This window comes from Pithys albifrons, chromosome 8 (genome assembly GCF_047495875.1).
Source record: "Pithys albifrons albifrons isolate INPA30051 chromosome 8, PitAlb_v1, whole genome shotgun sequence".
In the NCBI taxonomy this organism is placed as follows: Eukaryota; Metazoa; Chordata; class Aves; order Passeriformes; family Thamnophilidae; genus Pithys; species Pithys albifrons.
This window is the reverse complement of record NC_092465.1, coordinates 36,426,701-36,442,105: the sequence shown is the minus strand read 5'-3', so window position 1 is coordinate 36,442,105 and position 15,405 is coordinate 36,426,701. Positions and strand designations below refer to the sequence as shown.

At 40.9% G+C, this 15,405-nt stretch overlaps 1 protein-coding gene across 1 annotated transcript in view; it reads right to left on the bottom strand.

The window, feature by feature from the left end:
• The window catches only part of CPS1 (carbamoyl-phosphate synthase 1), a 109,892-nt gene that overhangs the window by 27,060 nt on the left and 67,427 nt on the right, over window positions 1-15,405 (bottom strand). The window contains exons 22-27 of the mRNA XM_071562119.1: window positions 13,282-13,423; window positions 11,680-11,745; window positions 11,043-11,106; window positions 7,446-7,627; window positions 1,915-2,109; window positions 1,370-1,437 (exon numbers count right to left, since the gene is read on the bottom strand). Coding sequence (XP_071418220.1) covers window positions 1,370-1,437; window positions 1,915-2,109; window positions 7,446-7,627; window positions 11,043-11,106; window positions 11,680-11,745; window positions 13,282-13,423 — 717 coding nt within the window. The remainder of the gene's footprint in view (window positions 1-1,369; window positions 1,438-1,914; window positions 2,110-7,445; window positions 7,628-11,042; window positions 11,107-11,679; window positions 11,746-13,281; window positions 13,424-15,405) is intronic.

Genomic DNA, 15,405 nt, shown 5'->3' with positions numbered 1-15,405 from the left:
AAGGATATACCCCACAAAATCAGTCACTTCAGCCTAAAACAAATAGACACAGGTGATTATATTTACTGGACTACCTCTTCAGCTGATGTAAATCAATAGAATTCAGTTAAATCCATGGGGCTATGTCAGTAGCACCACAGAGGATGTGAGATGGTACACAGTACGTAACGGATGTGAAAATGCACTTTGTCTTCCAAGGAAATTGGCAAATATTAAAGGTCAGATTTGCTCAAAGGATGAAGAAGTCTAGCTGTGGACCTGCTGCTGCTCTGCAAATAGAGGACAGACAGAGTGCTGCGTGAGGGCTTTTCACTCTCTGGTTCTTCAAGTTTTACATTCTCTAGTTCCATCTTTCTCCCTGAAGTCCCCCTAACCTGCACAGACACGCCTTGGCAAATACTTAACATGGAAAGGGCCTATAATGGATTTAATATAGATGAAAACAATAGACTAAACTAAGTGTTCCCTAAAAATCTGGAGAATTACATCAGGAGCAGTTCCTAACTCATACTCCTGACCTGAGGGCTGTTTTCTGACTTTCCTTGCGACCCCACTGCAAGCTTTAGAAACCAGATAGAAAAGTCACATTCTAGATTCTCTTCTAAAAGATATTTCCTTGAGGGCTGAAGATACGATAAATCCTTCTCCTATTCTTCTTTTTAAATAAAAACTGTGTTTGCCTCTCCTTCCCCCCAAAATTGATATGTCTTCAATTAGTTCACACCTGTAAACTGTGCCCAGCAAACTGCCTGTTTGTGCTTAGTCACCCAGCTATGAAGAAACTTCTCAAAGAGTGATCATTCAGAACATGTGAGTTTGCTGTGTGTACACACCAGTGTAACTTCTTCAGAAAGTCCAGCTGTTGGAAATGTGGGGCTCCACACAATGTCTGGTTAATGAAAAACAGTTGCCACCATGTAGGGACACAAAACATGCCCGTAAGCAAAGAAGCTTGGCAAGCAAGAAGCTGAATTCAAAAGAGGAATGGTCATTTTCTGAAAGCAGATGGCAATCCCAATAAATAGTGTCAGCAAGTTCCCTTCTGGTTTTCCTGGTGGCAAACAATCTTCTGATTTAATTGTACAGGTAACAGTCTCAGCAACCTTAAGGAATATCTCAGGTGGTTTGTGGTTTTGGCCTTTAGATATGAAGAAGGTAATACAACTAAATAGACATGCTTATGTTCTACCTCTGATCTACACCTGATGGACTTAAGGGATCCACTGGCTTCCTTTATTGGTTTGATCAGTTGTTCTACGGGCAGCTTTATGCCATGTACCCCTAACAAAGCTTTCCACACATCCCTTGTCTCAAAGAGGCTTCTGGAGTTCATACCCTGTCTTGCTGAGCTGTGATGGCTGAGCCTTACCTCAGAACATAAGAGGGCCTCAGCAAACATGGGTAATTCACAGAGCTTGCAAATTCAGCTGCGTCACTCTAAAGAAAGGGAGGAAAAACATGCTGTGAACAAGAAAACATTTTAAAATTTCAACACTAACTGCATTGCCCACCAGTAAGATGGTGGGGAAAGAAGTTGGGGGCTGCAGCCTGGGCTGAACTTGCTTTCAGAGTCGGTACCTTCAGACCTTCCCTGTCCATAGAGCTTCGTAGGACAAAAAAGCATTGCCAAAATATTTCTTTTTCTTTGCAAACTTCATCTGTTAGAATAGTTCTCAAGGCCAGCAGGATAGACTAGACTAGCCCGACAATTTAAAGACACTTCCCTTCCAGTCTCCACCCACTCCCAGTGCTGCTTTACAGGGACCAAAAAGTTCTTCAACACTGGGAGTAAAAAATTGTTAAATGCCTTTGGAATCTTGAAATGTATCAGTGAGTCAGTCCCTCCTGAGTCAATGCACATACCAACCCTCAGCTGTGCACAATTTGCCAGCTCAGCCTAACACACCAACTCACGAGTGTGCTGACTGCCTTCCAGGGAGCCTGGGCCACATTCAGCTCATCCAGAACAGCTGAGAATATGGAGCGATCTTCTGCCTGGTGAATCTGCAAAGGGTTTGTGCCAAGGATCTTCACTCCACTCTGCTGCAGTGGCACTGCCAAGTTATTGGGAATTTGCCCTCCTACAGAAATAATGCAGCCACTGCAGCCCTGTTGGCAGACAGAAAGAAGCACAGTATCGTGTCCAAGTTAACTTAACAGTAAGAGCTGTTACAAACAGGAATCCACTATTTAGAATGTGTTCCCTTTTGGGTTGCTGTGAACAAAGACAAAGCATAGGGCAGCAAAGATGATCAAAGGGCTGGAGCACCTCTCCTAAGAAGACAGGCTGGGAGAGCTGGGATTGTTCAGCCTGGAGAAGTTTAAGGTGATCTTATTGCAACACCAGTACTTAAAAGGGAGCTTATAAAAAAAAAAAGGAGAATGACTTTTTACATGGGCAGACAGTGATAAGACAAGGGGGAATGGCTTTAAAATAGAAGAGAGACTAAGATTTGAGTTGCAAGACAGTAATCTCCAGCAGAGAGGCAATGGGAAACAACTGAAATTAATGTTTTGGGGGTTTTTCCTGTTAACACTGCTAAGCAAACCACCTTTCCTAGCATGTGATGATGGATTACTTTGGACACACTTAGTCCTTTATTTTAATCCATGCTCCTTATTCCCACCTAGTTTCTCATTCCTGATAGCTCCCTTGATAGTAACAAGTAGTTCAGCAAACTGTCATATGTGCTCATTTCCACACAGATTATTTGTAAGCACTTCAATTTCAGAGGCAACAGAGGCAGGACAGCTGGCACAGGATCCTCCAGATAAAATGGAGTATTTCATGTCTGTCACTGGGAAACCAACACACTTTAAATGAGGAAATAATAAAGAATAAATTGCAAGAAACAATTGAGATTGCTTGCAAACACACATCTTCCTTCAGTTCAAATACAGGCTTCTTTTTTTTATGTGGAACTCCCAATGCTTTCAAGTACAATCTAGTCAGATGTGAAACTTTTCAATAGCAGAAAAAGGCCTTAGAGTACCTGCTACAACTATGAGGACATGAATCATGTTTAGATGGTGTTATTATTGAGGGTAATTAAATAACAGGCACTTTACTTCCAAATTAAAGCTGGTGAAACTTTGCCCAAATGAGGTTCTGGTCCACAGTACAGCTGCAGAGAAGACCCTTGTGAGCCAAATGTGTTTTACAGTTTAACTCATTTCTAATAAATGAAAAACATAAAGCAAGTGATCCACAGTTTGGCTCTAAAATGTAGAGTAACAATGTTCTTTTAATTAATAAGTACACTTTTCCTGAAGGACATCAGCCCCACTGGCCTTCCCAGAAGAGGAACTCCTTCAACAGGCATTTAAAGGGATTTGGAGTGGCAAATCTGTAAAGTGAGAGCAGGGTGGACTACAAGAAACTGTGAAAAAATAAGTGATAAATGCTACTACAATCAACTTTGATGTGGTTAATTTCCTCCCATAATAAAAATCCACTAAAAAAAGTCTGGCTTTAAAACAGCACTTATTATCACAAAGTCTACAAGGTTATTATTTGCTTAGAAGGCTCATACACAGTGTTGAGATTATTTTGTTTTCTTTTCACCATGCAGTCACTTCTGGGATGTCATGCTGCTGCTGGCCAAGAGCAACCATCTGAGAGAGCTCAGGACAGGCATTGAAAAATGCCTCATTATTAGAGGGTGGTGCAAGGACAGAGGCTGTTTTGTGCCCACACAGGGTTGTCTCATGACATTGAAGATCACCATCTCCAACTTTAAGAGCTATCTGTTCCTTAATGCTTCCAGACCCATCCAAAACAGAGTAATTCTCTCTGGGCCCCTTACCATTCCACATGGATGAGAACCAGATAGTGAATAAGCAAACCCCTTCTTGCAGCTTGAAAGAGTTTCTGTTGGATAACAAGTTGGCCTGGCTTTGCTGCCAAGGTAACCAACATCTTGATCTATCCCCAACATGTCTGAAATGTCAATGTCCCAGCCAACAACTTCTCCTCAGCTGCTGCTTGTTTCTTCCTTTAAAACAATTCTACTTACTAAGCCTCTAAAATCCAAAGACTGCCTAGATCAAAGTTGGGATGACAGAGGAGATGGCTTCTTCAAGCAGATAGCAAAGAATCATATATTACTTTTTACTCAAAAAGAACATAAATTGAACCTAGCTGCTTTTCAGTTCTTTTAAAATTCTGCTGTTCTTTCCCAAAGGATGTTTCCACCCAAAGAGTGGCCACTGTCCTGCCAGAAAATGACAGCTACACTGAGAATGTGGGCAGACAGAGATGCCATTGCATATCACTCTCTCATCAGCTATATTTTAATTATGAAGAAAACAAATAACATTCTTTCCATTAGATATCTTTAAAATATATGCAATACATAATCTAGTGAAAGAAGCCTAGGGGGAATTTTTTCCCCTTTATTACAAAAATCACTCTTTTTATTACTACCTTTGTTTTATATCATTAGTTTTCTTTTTCCCTGAGTTTGAAAACAAATTAGACCATTAAAATTGTACCTAACAGCCTCTTTTAGTTTTAAGAATTGTTTCAGAATTATTTTAGGAACTGAAAAAGAACCAGTAGAGGCCCTCAAGCAGATAGATATTAAAAGAAAAAGATAACATCTTCTCTGGAAAAAAAAAGCCAATAAATCTGAGGGAAGGGATTGTATTTTTTTTAAAATTATTGTCCTCACAGACTACCACCTCACCTTGCACATTCATAGTAAAATAAACTTCTCTCCAATGCTCTGTTATGCAGAGCTCAGTCTCTGGTGAGTCAGAGCAGTTGTGAATGTCAGCTGGAGGTAAAACAGGACACAAGAGAAAGGAAGGACAGCTGAGTACATCCCTGGGATAAGGCTGTGTGAAGCTGTGAGTGTCTCTTGGTAGGCAGATTCCAGCTGCCTTGGTCTGGCTGGTAACCTTGCTCCTCAATGCAGCCTCATTTGTCTAATCACAAAAACTGGGTCAGGTCAGTGCACCTATTTATTTGAACTTAACAGTTGCCCAAACTTTTCTGCTAATCCTAACAATGTTTAGGGAGCTGATGAATCATCTCCACTGAGGGCACAGAGGTGTGTCCCTTGTTTGCTGACAGTTTTACCTACAGTTTGCCAACTATCTAGGACTTTTCAAAGTATTTGTCACAGTTCATTGTCTATTAGAACAGCAGAGGAGGCCAATGAGCAGGAGAGGTTAAAAGAACAGTCTGAAATAATGCCACTATTCATGCTCTGTATATGGAGCTGGGAGAGATGACTGTCTGCAGGACTGGTGAAGGATCTCAAAATCAAATTAAATTTAACTTGATCACTTCCTTAGAGACTGACTTGCAACTGCATTTGCCTGGGGAAGTATTTTGTTAACAGGATAATAGGATTTGGATCACTCCTTTCTTAAAAAAGAAATTACATATAACAAGCAATATACCTTGGACTACATTGTGCTGGAGGTCTGGGCTCTGTCCCCAGCTCTGCCCATGTCCTTTTGCATGACTCTGTGCAGGCTGCTCTACTTCTCAGAGACTCAGTTTCCCTACTTTTAAATTAGACATAATGACACAATTTCTTTTTGTTGCCACTGAAGAAAAGTGTAGTAAAAGAGCTGAGTATTAACTATTCATCTTGAGAATTATTGACAGCACAACCTTGATTTTGGATGTTTAGGCTCAGACCCTGATGGCTTTAACACCTCCAGAGCAAACATCAAATTCATTGTTTTTACACCCAAGCCAGAGTATCAGAGTCTGCAAACTCCCACCATCTCTCTTATCCTCCTGTTTATTCTCACCACCTCAGTTCCTGCTTCCTCCTCTCTCCTCTCACAGCCACATTTTGGTTTACTTCACGAGCAGGACAGGCTAAAAACATGCCCAGAAGTATAAGCACAGCCTAGTTTATGAGCATGGCTGGATGAGCTGGGGAAACTGCCAATAGTATTCTCCCTCTTCAGCTCTGGATACCATAGAATGCTGCTGTTAGACCTTGAGATCTGCATCACCTCCATGAAATTTGCCAGGCCTTGCTGTGACAAACGGGACAATGCAGGTTTCAATATATATCCATTATTCATTTCACACATTTTTCTTACCCAATCCACTAATTACTAGCACTCCCTGTTAAAATGATCAGTTGCTGCCTTATCACCTATACATACCTTCCCTTTGACCCTGTGATAATTAGATGCTATGTTTCATCAGTGTTACTTGTCTGACAAACTGTCACACCAGTTTGTTCCCACTCAGAAGTTCAGTTCTGTTAAGCAAACAAGAGTTTGAGGCTTTTAGAGCTGAGCCTCATGGCATTCAAAAATCAGTCTTTGAGTTCAGAGAGCCTGTCCTAAATCTATGTTTTCCAGCAACAGTATCTGTTTTTATAAAAAAAAAAAATAAAGAAGAGATAAAACAACATGTACAAATAGGAAAGTATGAACATGCAATCTAAAAACGGTCCTAGCCAGTATTTTGCAAATGGCTGAAGAACCAAACCTCGAGACTGAAACTTGAGTTCTGATGTGCTTTCGCTCAGTTCCAGTGTGGGAGTGATCAAAACATAGCCAGATTATAAAACCCTTTTAGAAACTTGCACCAATTCTCAAATGAGATGAGCTCAGATCCTCATGGATCAGGAAAAGAAACCAAGAAAAATCCTAAGTTTAACATCCCCTGGGTTCTGCAAAGTTGCTTCAGCAACTTAGATGGCCAACTTGCACTGAATTTCAAAGTAAGTTAAGTTCCTGTAAGCACCTTTTAAAGCCACCTTTGTGGCCTCAGCCACAAACCCAAGATGAGCGTGTTACCAGTTAGAAACACTCTCTGTATTGGGGCCAACTCTTGACATTATATATACTGTCATTAACAAATCAGTCTGGGACTCTAGTCCATCTCTTAGATTAGCACTTCTGAACACTTGCAAACGCCTACAAGAGCAGTGCAGTCAATATTTGGATCAGGAGCTGGAACATGTTTTGGTTTGATGGCAATTCCAACACCCCTTCCTGGTCTGCCTGCCTGTGTGCTGGACCACATCCACAACTTTGTCATTGTACTGCAAGGCCAAGTCTGCAAGTTCTTGAGCATTAGCATGATGCACAAAACTAGTTCTATTGCCTCAGGCAGATGACTTGTGCTTCAAGTCAAGGGTATGCTAAACTTCTAAAGCCCAGCACCACAAGGACAGAACAATTTGTGCAATAAATGACCACAGCAAATTAAATCTGCTTGTAAATATTGCACAATATGGCATCTTGCAAAATAATTTAATTTTTATTTGGCATTCATTATTGAGCAGCCAGCTAGGAGCATCAACAATGTGTAAAATGTAACAATGGGATCCAAATCAAACAGCTTTTGTGAGCAAGCTCTCTCCCCTCGCCCCCAGCTACTCTGCTAAAGCAAGCTAGTGACAAGAATTTTGAACAGGTTGTGTTGCTTTGTGGCTTTTTATAGTGCTTCTGTTTTTCTTTACCTCGTGTTGATAGATGTCCAAGACCCTTTCCAATGACAGCTCCTCAAAGTACAGTCTGTCACACTCATCAAAATCTGTGCTCACTGTCTCCGGGTTGCAATTCACACCCACAGTCCGGTTGCCAAGCTGACGTAGCGTGCGGATACTGGAAACAGCACACCAGTCAAACTCCACACTGCTGCCTGCCAGGAGATGGAAAATGGGGCAAGAAAAGGAAGGATGCAGAGAAGAAAACATAAACAGATATTCTCAGCACTCAAGATTAAAAAAGAAAATAAAAGAAGAAGCCAGCATTGCATCCTGTCAGCTCAGACCAAGAAAGTTAATTGTCCTTCTATGGAAATTAATCCTCCACAAACATGAATCTCCAAGCACAACAGGTAAGTTGGCTCAGCTGCTCAGGAGTGTCAGACCTCTGTAACACGTCTGTCATCCTGCGCTCATAAACACTCACAGCTGTTCTTGCTCATGATCCAGATACTGCTGCCTCCCAACCAGTGTGCTCCAGGATAAACTAAAGAGGCAAAAGCTTGAGTTGACCAAATTGAGTTCCTGTTGTTATAAGACTGTGCTCTTTATTCCAGGAAACACAAAGCATTTTTACACATGCAGTGTAAAGAACAGAAGACTGAAATGGTTTCTACCTTCCAGAAGAGCAGAGCACGGTTAAATCAACAACAGAAAAATTACACCACAGTGGGTTTGACCTTCCTGTGCACTAACTATAGGTAAGGCAGGCTGGTAGAACAACACCTCCAGAGCAGCTTTGTGATCCTTTTACCTTGGTTTAAACTCACAATGCCTATGGCAACACTGTGGGGCAGGCATGTCCTACCATCCTGAACTCTGAGTAAGTACCGTGGCTACCCTGAAAGGGAAGAGTCACAGAGGGAGTCACCTCGTGCTTGGGCAAGCACCAGGACTTAGTGATTAGTCTTGAGCAAGCTGCAGCAACTGAGACTCAGGCAATGCAGTGACTTCAGAGAACACTGGAATCAAGACTTCTGCAAACAACTCCTATTCTATAAATTTCTGCATTCCAACATCTAAGAGGGGTAACATAAACAGAGAACAATGCATACTGAAGAACAGCATGAGTTATGCTTACAGTCTACAAGAAAATCTTGGCCTCATCACGCTGCATTCACAGGCTTTACATTATCATTAACCACGGATATTACTTTTTAGCTATAATTATGTGACAACAGACATCAGAAATTCAGGCTGCATTTAATTCCTGCTTCTACCACCTAGTCAGAGGTGACTGGCACAGATCATTCACTGATAGGCACACAAGTTATCTCCATAATTCTGTCAGACAAGAACATTGGAACATGTCTAAGCCTCAGCTAAAGCCTCACAGAAAAGAGACAGAAATAAAATCTGAAGCTGCATGTTTCCCAGAAGGCACACTAGATCCTTGTTCAGTTTTTGCATTCCACTTCCATTATTCAGGTACTTTTATATGCATAAAAAATCTCAACTGTGTAACACAATGGTCATCAGCAACCCCCATCTGACTGCTTCAGATGCAACCTGGGAAAACAGCTGAATAATTCTAAGTGTATTCCTGGGACATCCAGTAATGGTCATGTCCAAACATGAGAAAAGGGAAGACAGAAAATAAATAGTATTCCTAGCAAGGACCATTGTAACATAACCAGACACTGCTTCTCAGACGAAAATGACTACATCAATACAGGCAAGTTATTGAACTCACTTTCAGGTTTCAATCACATTAAAATATAAGTGCACACCTTAAAATTTACAGAGCACTCTGCTGGTTCATGCAGGTGATATTTATACTGTTTTCAGGGCTGACTTATACAAACAAACCCCCTTACAGGACAGGTGATCCCTTCCTGGCAGCAGGAGAAGCACAAGAATTGTCTTGAATACCTGAGCAACACTTCATGGAGCACAGGTCATTCACTGCAGCTCAGGCTCTCTGGGAGCCAAAGGATTTATGTGTGCAGGAAAGGTGTGCCAAAAAAGCCCTGAAATTCAGGACTGTGTAATTGCACTGATTCACATCATGTTTCTACTTGGCATATCAGTTAAAGAGAAATTTGAGAAGAATACACTTCAGTTTGGATAATTTTCTTTTTAAACACAGAATATAGCATGACTTGAAATTGCCTCAGACTTCACCCAAATAATTTTATTTTGCAAAAGTGTCAACATGTTCAAGATTTTCCTGCAATATATTTCAAAATATTTTCAAATAAAATTCCTAAGGTTGGCAGTTTTTCAATGCAAAACTCAAGTTTTCACTAAGGAAATAGAAAAAATATTCTACTATGTTTAACTTCCATCCAAATCATTTAGCTCACTCCAACTTGGTAGGGAACGCTAAGTTGATCCCACTGAATTCTGATTACAATTCTGAAAGCACAGAGTAAAAGCACTCTGCTTACTTACCTTAAAAAAACAACCAGAGAGGAAAAAAAAAGAAATCATTTTGGTGATTGCACCTAGAAAAAAGTCTTACAGAGATTCAAGTAATGGTTTCCTTTAGTCTGTATTTAATTGCAAGTTCTTTCAAAGATGGTCTTGATTTAATCAAAGCTACAGAGCAGGTGAGACTAAGATCAGATCTGCATGGCTAATCTAAGCAATGAGGAGCTTCAGGTGAACAGTGCAAAATGTATGCACATGCATTCAACTAAATTATGAAAGAACACTGAGATCTTTTTCATGCTTTTTATAACCACGTCACGTAGCATGTTGACTGTCAGAAGGATTCACAAAAAAATTAAGCATAATCGTGGAGTGTTCCTACTGATTTCACTCATCTCAACATTCATCCTGGAAACTGAGTTCAAAAGACACATCCTACAAATGCAACAGGAGTGCAGCACGCAGCCTCTCCATCCATGCAAAACAAATGGGTAAAGTTTTCAATTTCAGCTTTCAAAACCCATCACCACTTGTTGCAAGATACAGAGCAAAAATATTTCTGAATAACAAGGCATTTTTTCCTTGTCAATAACTGCAAGGTATTTGGAGGGATCCATTAATAGAAAAAGTGAAAGTCATCATATATAGAATTCAGCAGTCTGTCTACCCAATACACACAGCCATGAAGAAGTTCCTGTGTTATGTAATGATCTGAGTAGGCTGAAAAAAAACAGCACACAGAAAATTGCTTATACAAAAGCAGCTGAAGAGATCAAAACATTTTCAGAGTCACCGATACTTGCAGCTGTAAAACACATAATGTGTAACAACCTCATCATGAGATGGTACTAAACATACAAGGTAGGTGTGGGATCAACAAACTTCTATACAAGGCCTCAGGTTCTCAAGACCCTAACATGAAAATAAAAAAGATTAATAAAGACCATAAAACTTTGCAGAAATCACAACTAAGTATCAACTGAAAACTAATAAAGTTCTCCTGGATTTTTCCCAGGGTGTGAAATGAAGTCTTCAAGCAAGTATAAAAGGCAAACCTTGTGTTAGGAGTTGATGCCCTATGTGCTGTACTTTGGAGGGTTTTGTCACCATATGAGAAGAGGAACAAATGAACCACAAGCTTATTTGAAGAAGGTTTGAGGGTATAAAGAGAACAGAGGAGTTGTAAGAAAGATTTACCTATGTGATATGGTCCACAGCCCAACACCATCACTTCACAGTCATCAAATTTTACATCATGTTCCTGAAAAGTGAGAGAAAAAATTTAATTAAGATATGTACTCCACAGCCCCTTAACTCTGTGCTTTTCAGAATAAACAGTTTCTGGTGCTCAGCTCATATCCAACAGTCTGATCCTTCAGGGCTCAAGTCAGATCTAATTTACTGCAGTGTAAATCAAGTGTAACTCTCCTGGAATTCGTGGTGCTGTACCCAAACCAAAGGAGACCTAACACCTGTGATTTGGTTATTCAAGCAGCCTAAGGAGCTGTGAATATTCACATAAAAATGAATGCTGGGATCAGATGAGTGAAACATGACTTGTGCATTCCTAGCACCTACCTGTGCATGTACAGGTGGTATATGATAGGATCTTAACAACAACACAGGGGCATTGACACAAAATGCACCAGATCAGGATCTGAGCAAGCAAAAGTTCCAAGCCCTTTGTTATGTGTAACACCAGGTCTTCTGTAACAATACTATCCAAAATAACTGCTACAGAGACCAAGACATTTGCAAGATCTCCAGAAATAATGTGGCATGGGTGAAAGAGATCAAACCAGACAGCATAAGATTTGTTTCTGAAGGTGCCTACCTGCCCATTGTATGTGATGTAGAGGTAATTAGTCACTGCTGGGTATTCTGCTGCCAGTGTGTCAATCTGTATGGGGAAGAAGAGGAAGGATTGTGACTTGGCCAGTGCAAGATCTTTCCTATATGTAGATGTTTTGGGTTTTTTCTTTTCCCTCTTCCATTTTTCACTGCTATTTCTGTCCTATTGTTTTCCCCTCACATGAAGGTGATCTGAACTGTTCTGTGCAGCATATGCCTTACCTTTCCCCCAGACCCTACACTTTACTCAACACAACTCTCTTTCTAAGCTGCAATTTTAGCTCTGCATCTCTCTGGTGAAACACCTACACAAGTCCAGGAACTTTCTCTACTCACCAAGGCCCTCATTCACTACTTTGTTTGGCAGCATTAATTACACGTATCTCCATTCCTTCAGGTCTCCTGCCCTCTTTAGCTGGGCCATATGGAATCTTCATACTCTACTTTTGACTCCATCTTACTCCCAACACTGAACACAAACACGCACACAATATTACTCAGAGATGGTGGTGAGTAGCAGCACAATTACTGTGTATTTATGTTACAGTATAACTTGTGCTTTAATAATTAAATGGTACACAAAGCAAGAGTGATTTTCAACTACCCCTCATATGTAGTTTTCAATGACTTCTTACATAATTAGTCACCATAGAGGCCAGAACAATTTGCCTACTATGTGGTTTACAAACTATTTGTGTCAACTACTCATTGCATGTTACACATGGTGACTAGTCCATCTAGGACACCAGCAACTGCTGGAGTTCCCTGAATGATCACCTGAAACATTTCTGCACAGAATACTGAATAGGGAACAATATTAAAGCAGTCTTGACATGAATTTTTATATGCTATACCATTTAAAACTCTGTCCAAACCTCAAGTACTTTCAGGAATCCTCACTGGCTGTCCAAATCCTAGTGAATAATGCAGAATGTGACCTTATGTCACCAGCACCATGTTAAGTGCCTGCTGCTCATTACTGTTGCTAATATTGTGACATACTTCATGGCACAAGAAGAAACATATGCTGGAATTGGGCCTGAGGATACAGACAAGCTTTTACAGAAACATTCAGTAGTTTGGGTTGGGATTTTTTCCCTTTAAGGACAGAAAAACCACAGGTGGCAGTTTAATACAAATATCCCTTAAATGCAGCATTCCTGAATACCAGATGACTTCATTAGGCTCATGCTATCAAAGCAAATAGCAAATGAACCCATAACAATAACAGACTTCAATTAAAGTATTAGCCTATAAAAAGTTACTAGCAAGACAGAAGACATATTATGCTTTCCATGGTCACACCATGGTAGGCAAACATTCTCAGCCTTTTCCTGAAGCCACATATCTGTGTTTCCTCCTCAGCCACTCAGAATATGAACAAGAATATTCTGAGTCTCTCTTAGGGAATGCTCATGACATTACATTGATGCCTGCAGTGCAGAAGGAACAGCTACATGGGTGAAATGTGTTCTCCTCATGTCAACGTCAAAAATCCTATGAATGTTAACAGAGCCTCTGTTTCTAAAGACACAGAGGTTTCCTGCCCCTTGCATTCTTGGAAGCCTGCACCAGGACCACATACCTGTTTCACCCAGGGCACTATATTCTTCCTCAGTCTCAGCTGACGGAACTGGACTTCAGTCAACCTCAGGCACTTCCCAATCTGCTTGTCAGAGAACCCAATCTGTTTGGCTTTTTTCAATGTCTCTTCTGGAACTGTTTCACTGAGATTAAATAAGAAAAACACCCATGCATGAAGATTTACAGGAATACCTGTAAGGTACATTAGAGCTTATGTCCTCTATACTGCATAGAGTTGCAATATGATTAGGCACATGAAGGCAAGAAAAGTAAGAAGACTCACACACGAAGGACTTTTTCTGCATTAGGTGCCCCCCACAAATACCTATGAGGTAAAGCTTTTCTTTTTCTGCATTTTTGAGACAGAAATGAGTGACTCATGATGATGTCCACCATCTCCCAGGCAGCACTCTCTATCAGGCTAGTACAAGTTCACTGTATGCACAACAATCATATGGTCATTTACCATTTCAGCCTCCACAGAGGACCTGCATTGATTCCTCTCTTGGATAACTTCATGCCCAAACTTTGACTTAATATCTTCCTTAAATTCTTCCTCCTAGTCTAAATTTTAAAATATAGCCCTCACCAGACTGGGCTGGATAATGCATATCCTGCCTCTCGTTGCAGCTACTTACTCCACACAAAGGGATAAAAATCCTGAAGCTCTGGGACAAGCCACTCAGAGGCATAACTGTGACCCAACCCTGCTAAGCTGGGAGACAACTGGTCTCAAAACACTACAATTTGTCCCAAACAAGTCTTTCTTTCTGTTTTTAAGGATGCTCTGCCTTACTTCAGAAATAGACAGTCTTTGGAAAAAGCTTCTGACTTCAGAGACTCACAGCAGAAATGGCCCTCAAAGGCTCACATACAGGGTGGCTTTTTCCTTCTGAGAGTCTCGATGTACCTTTTTCCCTCTGATTTGTGCTGCTTCTTGCATTAGAAAAATGGAGAGGGGGGATAGATCAGGTAAAGCAGGGGCACCTTGTGTGATTTCATACTTGCAATCAGGATCTCTCAATACTTCCGTACGTTCTTGTTCTCCTGGTTTTGCTTTTCAGGAGTCCTATGATTTTTTTGTTTATTTCAAACACATTGTTTTCCCCCTGCCATCTCTGCAGATCAACATCTTCCTATCCGTTTTGCTCTTGACTTTTTTCATCTTCTCTATTCCTTCTTTATTCTCTCCACTCTTTTCTCTCCTACTCTTTTTTCCACTTTTCCACGTTTCTAAGATACCTCCCCTAAGCCTAGGGTTTGCAAAAACATACCAAAGCCTATGTATTTTTATCAGCATGGTCTGCTTTACATCATCATTGCCAAGAGCATCCTTGCCTACTTAAATAAATCAATATCTTATGAACAAGCAAGCTCTGAATCAGCAAAAAGGAAATTACTAACAAACACGCAATTTCCCTAAATCAGAGCTTTGAATTATGTCCTTTGCTTGACAGTACTTTTAAATAAATAGTATTATTTTATTTGAGTGGGATAAGAGGCGCAAGACAGTTCCATTGGAATGTGTCAGGAAGCAGAAGCATGAAAGAGAGTCATCAGGTTATATTTTCCACACTGGCTTAGGCACAAGAGCAGCACTGCTGCCCTTGGTGAAGTCAGGCTAGTGTTAAACCTGTGAGGATCACACGAGTGTCAAACCAGCTGTTCTGAGAGCAGAACTGGAGTCCACAAACTCAGGGGCTCAAATCCCTGGGTAAGGTGGGGTTTGCTCTATGAATTCCCCAATGGCACTTATGAATTCTCCAATGCCACCTCTCCCAGCATTTTAATATGAGAACAGGGCACTCCATCTGTCAGCAATAGCACAGCAGAAAGCCAGAGAGGATTTGCAGGAAGGAAATACTCACTGTCATTCCTACCCTCCACACTGTCTCCCAAAATGCTCACTGTAACTCCCATCCTCCACACTGTGTCCCAGTCTAGCACCACAACAAACCTGCTCTGCCCTCAGAGAACCCTAGGCAGGAGTACTACCACCTATACCCTGGATCTTCTCCAGAACCCTTCATCACATCACCCTTCTTACTCCAGCAAATCCGCTCTGTTGGAGTCAGAAGGAAAGCTGTGGAAGGGAAGTGTTCAAGGCCAGGTTGGACGGGGCTAT